The 10,119-nt window shown below is 50.7% G+C and overlaps 1 protein-coding gene across 1 annotated transcript; it reads right to left on the bottom strand.

Moving 5' to 3' along the window:
• Positions 1 to 730: 730 nt before the first annotated feature.
• On the bottom strand, positions 731 to 3,648 carry CEBPA (CCAAT enhancer binding protein alpha). Its single transcript, XM_083452954.1, has one exon. The coding sequence runs from the start codon at positions 3,546 to 3,548 to the stop codon at positions 2,385 to 2,387; it is 1,164 nt and encodes a 387-aa protein (XP_083309080.1). The 5' UTR covers positions 3,549 to 3,648; the 3' UTR covers positions 731 to 2,384.
• Positions 3,649 to 10,119: the final 6,471 nt, after the last annotated feature.

Genomic DNA, 10,119 nt, shown 5'->3' with positions numbered 1-10,119 from the left:
CCTTATCATACTGCCAGGTGCAGTAAGAAGGGGGGGGAGCACCCACCCTCAACTTTACATGACTAAAGAAAAGTAACATTTCCCATAAGGGTCACAGCCAAAACAGAGGTGGTGTTAGGGAGAAATTATTCTGTAAAATATAATTTAATATTTTTCATTTAAAGTGTGTTCAAAATGTATGGTGAATTGTTAAAGAGAAAGTTTACCATGTCTGTGTTACCTTCTACAAAGCATTGTCACTGGATTACCTGCATCCCTGCCTCTATGGCCTGAAACACTGAGTATTTGGCTCAATTCATTAATGCAAGTTAAAATCTCATTTAAAAAGGCACCTTCTAATCAAAGCTGGATCCTGTTGAACAGGTGCAAGCCTCTTCTACCAGCACATCTGCAGCCCAAAACCAAAGCGCATTCAGCAAGTCCAACCATGTTCAGTAAAGCTTACTCCCATGCAAGCATGCAGGGGCATGGATCCTTAACAGTACAACCCTAGGCATGCCTACTTAGGAGTAAGCTACACTGAGTGCCATGGGATTTATTCTAAAGTAAGAATACACAAGATTTTGTCCAAGAGCATTTTCCTGTCCAATCCCATCCCCTGCCCACTATAGCATACAGATAAAATAATCTGGTATTACATGCTTTTGACAGTCAGTTAAGAAACAGTCATGTGAAACCCCTTTGCTCACATGCAGTCCCAAAATAACAGAAGCCACGCAGACAAAAAGGGTTATGGCAGAATATTTTACATTTTATTTATGACTTTTAAAACCAGGATATTTAAAGTCCTGGATCTTTGTTTAGCTCCAAAAATACACCATATATAAAAACACATTGATTTCCAGGTATTCACACTTAAAAGAAGACAAACTCTTAAACATTTTTACTACCTGATACTAAGAGGATTCAGAATTGGCACTTAGGTAAAAATTCAGTGCTGTTTCTTTGGAAGAGAAGCACCAGCTGGCTAAAAGTGCTTACTGGGACTTGGGACCCTAAGTGGGGGGCACAGACAAAACAGAACCGCCTCCCCTTCACTCTCCAAAGAATGGAAACTCCGCACAGACAGAACTTGGTGCAGCTGGGACCCCAGAGCCCCACCTCTGCACCTCCAAGTCAACAACAAGTGTGAGAGACTCTCTCTCTACCTGCCTTCAGGTGGGAATCCCAGGCAGGTCATACTTGCTGGAATTACCGAAGCAACTCCAAAGTTGGCTTTCACTGTCAAGGAAGCCAGCGGGATTATTACTTTTTCTTTTCAAAGAGACAGGACACCACTAGTTCCAGCTGGTGAGATGGCAAGGATCGAAGCAATAAAATACAAAATATTAATAATAATAATAACATTAATAAAAAGAAGGGTCAGCAGACACCGAGGGGACCCCTTCTTGGCTTTCACAGTACAGAAGGCACAGGTGGGATGAAGGAAAGGAGGGAGAGAACTTGGGAGGGTTAGATCAGTCAATACCCGCATCCAGAGGTCCTTCAGTTTGGGGGTTTGCCACCATTAGCATACAGTGCAGGCCAAAAATGCTGCTCTTCGCTTGGGTAGGAAAGACCCCTCCCATCCCAAAGCTGCCTTCTGGGGTGACCGTTTCCCTTTGAGTCCCGAATTTCAGTCCAGGGTGGGGTTGAACAACGTGGTAATGGAGAGAAATCATGCCCCCCCTTCCTTTCCCCAGCCTGCCTCTCAGCCTTGTTAAGGTGGAGGTGGAGGGGGAATTCTTTTTGAAAAGCAGCAGCAGCAGCAGCAGCAGAATCCCCCATTGCACACTGCTTCCCTCCTCACCCCGAGAGACTCCCCAACCCCCGAAGCATCAACAGGCGCGTCAGTAAAACGTCTCTGCTCCTTCCATTCCGCCACAAACTCGCTCCAGTCCGATTTCTGGAAGCTTGAGAGACCGCCGAGTTTGCACCAGGCAGCCCAGGATCTGCCAGGCACTGACATTCCGGGGCGGCGGGGGCGCACCCGATTTCAAAAACCACCTGGCAAGTCCTGGGAAGAGTTCAGATTTCAGGAGAAAGACCCTACCAGGCTGTTGTCGGGGGCCTCCTCCCCGTCTAAGGCACAAAAGTCCCTGCGCATTTGGCTCTGCACCCTGCAAATGGGGACAGACTGAGGGATTTTCTTTTAATTTTAGTCCCAACGTAGGTAAGGGGTTGCTTTTCTCACGCGCCCCCGGTGTGCGCCCCGGCACCTACTTGCGGGCAAGAAGGGCTCCCGCCATAGTCTGCGCGCCGCAGCTTCCCCGGGCGAGCGCTTCAGAGCCCTCGCTGCTGGCAAGAAACAGAGAGAGAAAAGCTTGGAGAGAGCACTTAGCGAGCAGCCCTTCTCGGCGGCTGCGGCGGCGCGGGTCGGAGTCCGGCTCCGTCGGGGCGCGCGCTCAGGCGCAGCTGCCCATGGCCTTGACGAGCGAGCTCTCGGGCAGCTGTCGGAAGATGCCGCGCAGGGTCTCCAGCTCTCGGCTGAGCTGCTCGACGCGCTTGCGGAGCCGCTCGTTGTCGTTGCTCAGCTCCAGCACCTTCTGCTGCGTCTCGGCGTTGCGCTGCTTGGCTTTGTCGCGGCTCTTGCGCACGGCGATGTTGTTGCGCTCGCGGCGCACGCGGTACTCGCTGCTGCTCTTGTCCAGCAGCTTCTTGGACTTACCCGACGACGCCCCGGACCCGCCGCCGCCGCCCGCCGCGTGAAGCCGGTGGTGCGCGTGGTGCGGGTGGTGGGCTCCGCCGTGGGGGCTGGGCGCCGGCGTGGGGGGCGGCGTGGGCTGCCCGCCGGGCTGCAGATGCACCGTGGTCTGGGCGCAGTGCGCCACCTGGTACTGGAGGTGGCTGCAGTTGGGCCCGGCCGGCGGCGGGTAGAGGGCGGCCAGCGCCGCCGCCTCGTCGTCCTCGTGGGGCTCCTGCTTGATGAGCAGCGGGCGCAGGCCGGGCAGCGCCGGTCCCCCGGCCAGGCGCTCGTAGGCCGCGCCGGCCTCCAGCTTGTCCGCGTAGCCGTAGAGCGGGCCGCCTTGCGGGAAGCCGACGCCCGGCATCCCGGCTCCGACGCCGTACTCCAGGCCGGCCTTGGCGGCGCGCTCCTGCTTGTTGTGCTGGAAGAGGTCGGCCAGGAACTCGTCGTTGAAGGCGCCCGGGTCGATGTAGGCGCTCAGGTCGATGGAGTTCTCGTGCTCGCAGATGTCGGGCAGCTCCGAGGCCGGGTAGCCGTAGGCGCCGGCGGCGGGCAGGTGCGGGTGCGCCCCGGCGGGCGAAGCGGGCTGGTGGCGCTGCTGCTGCTGCTGCGCGGGCTGCAGGGCGTGCGGCTGGTGGGCGCTGCTCTGGGGGGGCCGCGAGTCCGCCTCGTAGAAGTTGCCCGACTCCATGGAGTAGCTAAAGCGGGCCGCCGCGGCGCATGGTGGGGGACCCGCTGGCTCCAGGCTGAGGCTGCACAGGCTCTGCCGCTTGCACGGATGAGTCTTTCCTACTCCCTTCGGCTCTCGGCTTGCTCCCGGGCTGCCTCCTCCAGCCCTCGGCCTCCTATTTATACCCCCCGCTTCGCAGGCAGAGCCGGGCATCGCCCTCTAGTGTCCAACCTCCTGGGAACTTTGACCGGCCTCGCCTCCTTTCGGCGGAGCTCGGAGCCCCGACGGGGCCTCCCCTACTGCCCTGCCTGCCTGCTTGCCCGCCCACCGCCTCCTCCTCCGGGCTGCCTGCCTGGACGGGACGGACGCCAGCGCCCTGCAGAGGGACGCGCACCTGCCTGCCTGCCTCTGAGGACCCAGGAGCGGCTTCATAATGCACATCGGAGCCGGAGCGTTTGCTTCCTCCCACCGCGCGTAACACATATACACACGTTAATCGCAACACGGTTCCTGTCCCTTTCCTGTCAGTTGTACACAGTTGTCAGTTGGAGTCTAACTACTACACTAAACGCGTGTTAACTAAGCGCCGCCCCTAGCACGTTCTCTGTATATCAGTTCATTCTGAGAAGCACCTTTGAGGAGAAGGAAATTAAATAAGAGAAGCAGACCGCGGGCGCGATTACCTTTCTGCTGGCTCCAACTGCCCCCTTCCCTTTCCCCCAAAAAGTGCTCCTGTTGTCACGATTCTTCGGGCACCTCTGAAATCTCCCCACCTCATCTTGCCCCACACGCGTTTGCTTCTGTTCTGATTTGAAAAGCGAGGGAAAGGCAACCCAGGCACCGAATCCATTCCACAGTGCAAGTATAACCATGCAGCTTGGATCTCGGCCAAAATGCCTTTTTATTTTCTAAATTGCCAGGCAGATTAATACTGTCCAAAGGCTTTAACAACCTGGAAACTCAGATAAGGAGCTCTCTGAAGTGCCCAGGGAAGTCCAAGGTACTTTCAGTGTGCATTCCAAGAGAGGTGTGTGTATGTATGGCTATGTGTGTGTGCCTGTGCACACCTGCCTGGAGAGAGAGAGAGAGAGAGAGAGAGAGAGAGAGAGAAGGAGAAATAATACCTTCTGCCCTTTTCAGAAACGCTTTCCTGGTAGTTAGAGCCTTTGCAGTTGCAAACATCACCATCAACAAATAATAACTGAGGTGTAGTAGAGGAACATCCCCGAACCTGGTGCTGTCCAGGGGCTTTGGATTTGGATTAGGTTAGGGAAGACTCACGACAAGGATTGAAGAGATGGGGCTTCAATTCCCCCTCATTCACTTAGGGATGAAGCTTGCCTAGCCTACCTTACAGGGTCGTTGGAAGGACAGGAGGAAGGACCATATTCACTTTCATGAGCTCCTAGGAGGAAAGAACAAGTAGAAATGTGATAGATATAAAATACACCCTTTCTACCTTTGAATCAGTTGCGGTCTGAACCTAAATGCATTTACTGACCCTGCAGCCTTAACCCCCCACACCAGGGATAAGCCCAATGGAATTCAGTTGGCCTTACTTCTGAGTAGGCATGGCTACGGTTGCACTGTTACTCCCAAAGAAGCATGCTTAGAATTGCAGTCATTTTGCAACTTAATTTTGCTTGTTTACTTTGAAATAAGTCCTATGGAGTTTATTATTTGTTAGTTTGTTGCATTTATGTTTACATCCAGACAGCTCAAGGTGGCATATGTAGTTCTTCCTCATTTTATCATCACAACAACCCTGTAGCTTAGGCTGAGAGACAGCGACTGGTCCAGGGTCACCCTGGGAACTTCACGGCCGAGTGGGGACATAAACCCTGGTCTCCCAGGTACTAGTCTAACATGCTAACAAACTGCACCACACTTTGAGTCTTTTTGCAACAGCACAATGAGAAAGTTTTGGACCTCGCTTGACCTATCCAGAGCAGGGGGAACCAACATGGTACCCTCCAGGTTTGTTGGATTCCAGCCCACATCATCCCCAGCCATTGATTACGGCTAATGGAAATGGGGAGGGGAGCACCATGTTGGCTACCTCTAATCAAGAAAACCAAAGCATTCGGTAATCTCATGCCTAGTCCAGCAGACTATTTGTGAGATGTACGTTCCTAAACGGGATGCCTCCCTTGTGGAATTGCAAATTAGCAACTGGGATAGACAGACCCACCAAACCCTCAAAGCCTTTCCTCCCTCAGATTGTACTTCCAGACAATAATAATAATAATAATAAATTTTCTTTATATCCCGCCCTCCCCAGCTGAAGCCGGGCTCAGGGCAGCTAACAACAATAAAACAGTACAAAAGTACAGCACAAACAACACTCTAAAATCATTCATTATAAAATTAATTCAAATCAAGCCACTGGCAACCATTGGGCCAGAGCTCCGCGAAGATTGCTGAGGGAGGGAGTCAGTCTGTGCCCTGGCCAAAGGCCTGGTGGAACAGCTCTGTCTTGCAGCCCCTGCGGAAAGATGTCAAGTCCCGCAGGGCCCTAGTCTCTTGTGACAGAGTGTTCCACCAGATCGGAGCCACAGCTGAAAAAGCCCTGGCTCTAGTTGAGGCCAGCCTAACTTCTCTGTGGCCTGGGACCTTCAAGATGTTTTTATTTGAAGACCGTAAGTTTCTCTGTGGGGCATACCAGGAGAGGTGGTCCCGTAGGTAAGAGGGTCCTAGGCCGTATAGGGCTTTAAAGGTTAAAACCAGCACCTTAAACCTGATCCTGTACTCCACCAGGAGCCAGTGCAGCTGGTATAGCACCGGGTGAATGTGATCTCGCAGCGAAGACCCCGTAAGGAGTCTCGCTGCAGCATTCTGCACCCGCTGGAGTTTCTGGGTCAGTCTCAAGGGCAGCCCCACGTAGAGTGAGTTACAATAATCCAGTCTGGAGGTGATCGTTGCGTGGATCACAGTGGCTAGGTCAGGGCGAGAGAGGTAAGGAGCCAACTGCTTAGCTTGGCGGAGATGGAAAAATGCTGCCTTTATTATAGCTGCATTCTGCGCCTCCATGGAAAGGGAGGAATCGAAGATTACACCCAAACTCTTAACGGACGGTGCTGGCACTAATTGTGCCCCCGCAAGAGATGGGAGTTGCCCCCCCAATCCCATATCGTCCTGTCCCAGCCACAGGACCTCTGTCTTCGAAGGATTTAGCTTCAACCAGCTCCCACATAACCATCCAGCCACAGCTTCCAAACATCTGGTCAGTGTGTCTGGGGCCAAGTCAGGATGGCCATCCATCAACAGATAGAGTTGGGTGTCATCGGCATACTGATGGCAACCCAGCCCAAAACTCTGGACAAGCTGGGCGAGGGGGCGCATAAAGATGTTGAAAAGCATTGGGGAAAGTATCGCACCCTGAGGTACTCCACACACCAAGGAGTGGCGCGATGACAACTTCAAGACTTCCCTCTATTCTTTTCTTCATGCTGATGTCAGGGCTGAACTGTAGAAGGCAGCCTGAAGCAGGTCCAGATCAAAGAGCAATGAGGAACTCAGTCCCACAGGAGGCAGTGATAGGCTCCAACTTTAAAAGGTTAAAGTCATGGAGGTGAGGTCTATCCACCAGCAATGGTGAATATGCTCCACCTCCATGGTTGCAGGCAATAATGCTTCTGAATACCAGTTGCTGGAAACCACAGGTGGGAAGAGTGCTCTTGTGCTCATTTCCTGCTTGTGCGCTTCCCACAGGCACCTGGTGGGCCACTCTGAGTAAAGGATGCGGAACTAGATGGGCCACTAGCCAGATCCAGCAGCTTGTCTTACATTCTCATGAGGATCAGAAGAGAGGAATAGCACATGTAGACCTTGTGGCTCAAGCAGAATTTGGCTAGAAAGCCTTTCACGATCATTCATAAGCCAAAGGAGGAGGGGAGAGTTGAATGCATTCAGTTCTGAAGGTTCTTAGCTGAGGAGTTGCAGTGACTTGGCTCACCACCTGGGGCAGCAGTCAGCAGTTCCTGAGAAAGCGGCACTTGTCAGATTTTGGTACCCAATGCAATACTTTCTGGACATGTACAGGTGCCTGATGCTCAGTCCAGCAACAACAAATAGGGTAACAGAATGCATGCTTTCACCAGACATAGTTTTGATTTCAATCTCCTGTTAAAATCAGGCAGCAGCCAATGTGTAAAAGACCTCTACCCAAGAGCAGATGATTCTGGGGTTGCCTGCCCCTGCCAGAATGGAATGGGTGTATGTTTTAACTGCTGCGTCTATCTAAAAGGCTCCAAATATGATCAGACTCATCCGTCAAATGTGATGAGGGCCTTGCCTCATCCACAGTGGAGTTTGATATGAAATTGCAGCTGTTTGTGTCCCTGTGCTGCTGGGTCGTCCCCCCCCCCCCCCCCCGTCTATTAATTTTTATTCATTTATTGCATTTATATCCCACCTTTTCTCCAAGGAGCTCAAAGTGGCATACATGGTTCTCTTCCTCTTCATTTTATCCTCACAACAACCCTTTGAGGCAGGTTAGGCTCAGAGACTGTGATTGGCCCAGTGAGCTTCATGGCCAAGTGGGGATTTGAACTCTGGCTTCCCAGGTCATAGCCTCACCTCAGACCCTGAATCAGAAGCAATATTTGTAAAACTGAAGTTTAAGTCCTCCCACTGACCTAAGTTTGGGAAAGTAAAATAGCAACACCTTATTTTCTTCTTCCCCACACAGGTGCATGGAACCGACTGATACCATAGCCAGCCAAGAGGGGATTAACCCTACCATATTTCAGAAAGGTAGATCCATGGGTTTCTGTGCTAGTCACCTTAAAAATTTGCTTCTTTCATTGTGTACACTGACTTTGCACACTGTGCTAGACAGTGAGTACAATGTACAGCTCACAAGACTTTACACACACACTAGACAAAATAATACTATAATCAACGCAAAATACAGCTGTCAATAGATAAAATACAAAACCTAATAAGACCCTATGGCCAAAATTTGGGGCAGTGGGAGAGGAACCTAACCTTCTGGAGTGGAAAGCATTAATACAGAGAATTGTGTGTCTGTTCCACAAGAATGCTTGCACCAGGAAGAATAGATGACAAGGTAAAAGGTTATATGCCTATTTAAAAGTTGTTGTTTTTCTTAACTTTAATTGTACATCACTTAGAAAATCTATATGATGAGGTGTATAATAAATATGAATATTATTACTTATTAGGCTAGGAGAGGATCAAATGAATGATTTAACAGGCTTTATTTGGAAGCGTGTTTAACTAAATGCTCCATCTATTTAAACTTGGCAGTTCAAAAAAATTGGCAAGCAACAGATATGTGGCTGACACCATTGAGTAAGTTGTGCCTCTTTCCAAGAAAAGGCACATACAAGCCCTGAGTCTGGGTTTGTTACTCCATTTGCTCCAAAGTCTGTCTGAAGAGCTGTGTACATTTATTTTCTCTGTGGCTTATTTCCACCCAAGGCTAGAAGATGAACACCATCTGCCATGATGTTGTCAGATTTCCATCCCATACAACTAGTGTGCATGAGAAAACTGTGTGGCCATGGTTTTAAATGGACATCCTTAATTTGTAAGGAGAACACATGACACCCCAATTTGCTTTGCTGCCACCACAGGTATCATTACAACCATTTGCTACATGTGCGTCTAAGAACCTATGTCTGCATGCATTTACACACAGCACCTTGCATGAAAGGTCAGATCTTTGCTGGAGTCTATTGCTCTAAGAACATAGCTGAAGTATCCTGTACCCAGAAATGTACTCTTACCCAGAACTATTCCATGGAGGAGTAGTTATTTTAAAGAAATAACAAAGGAATTGATAAGAAAATAGTGTGGTGCAGCATTTATATTAAAAAGCACAGGAGCATTTAACTAATATCACAACTCATTTAAACTCCTAGTCTAAAGGAAAAAAAGAGTTACTACACTTTTAGAGGAAAATAAAGTGGAGGGCTTACAGGATTCCATAGTTGTCAAAACATTACCTATCCAGGCTAAGATGAACTATTCCTGCAGCTATCTGGGTGTGAGGATGTGAGAGACCAAGACTAGAAGCAGGATCAGGAATTTGGTGCCTTTGTGATTTCAGTTCTTTGGGAGATCTCTCTGAACTTTCATGCTGCCAGCCAATGGAATCCTAACCAGGCTTCTTGATCCAGCACTGACATCAGTGTGGTGTTGCATGGAAAGTTGAAGGGGTCTGGGAATCTCTAGTTGGGCATGCACAAGTGAGGGACAATGAGGGGTTTGCTGATATGTATGTGGGTGTGCACAGGGCCAGCCCACCTATGAGGCAAGGTGAAATGACCACCTCAGGTGGCAGGTTCCATAGAAGTAGCAGATCCTGATTTTGATCTTTCTTGCCCTCCCCCTGTCACGGTCTGGTTCACGGGCGATCGAAATCCCAGCAGGGGACGTCAGGACCGGGGGCAAGGTGGCAGGGTGGGAGCAAGAATGCGGGTCCAGAAGCCAGGAGTCAGGAAGCCAAGAGTCCGAGGGTCAGGAAGCAGGGAGTCATGAAGTCAAGGGTCCAAGGATCAAGAAGCTGGGAGTAAAGAAGCCAAGGTTCAAGGATCAGGAAGCAAGAAACCAAACTCAGCAAGGCAGGAAGTGTGTTGCTGTGGCAAAGAGCCGAAAGGAAAATGCTGACCTTATATCCCTTCCCAGCTCTTGCCACCAGGTGCTGTGAGTTACCAATCGGCCTCACCTGTGAGGCCACGCCTTGCCTCTTCAGGACAAACTTAGGAAGGCCCCAGTCCTGCAAAGTCCTATTGGTCACAGGGCCTGGCTCCTGCAC

Source organism: Podarcis tiliguerta (genome assembly GCF_965153285.1).
Source record: "Podarcis tiliguerta genome assembly, chromosome: 8".
NCBI classification, from domain to species: domain Eukaryota; kingdom Metazoa; phylum Chordata; class Lepidosauria; order Squamata; family Lacertidae; genus Podarcis; species Podarcis tiliguerta.
The sequence above is the reverse complement of the archived record's forward strand: the minus strand, read 5'-3'. Positions and strand labels throughout refer to the sequence as shown.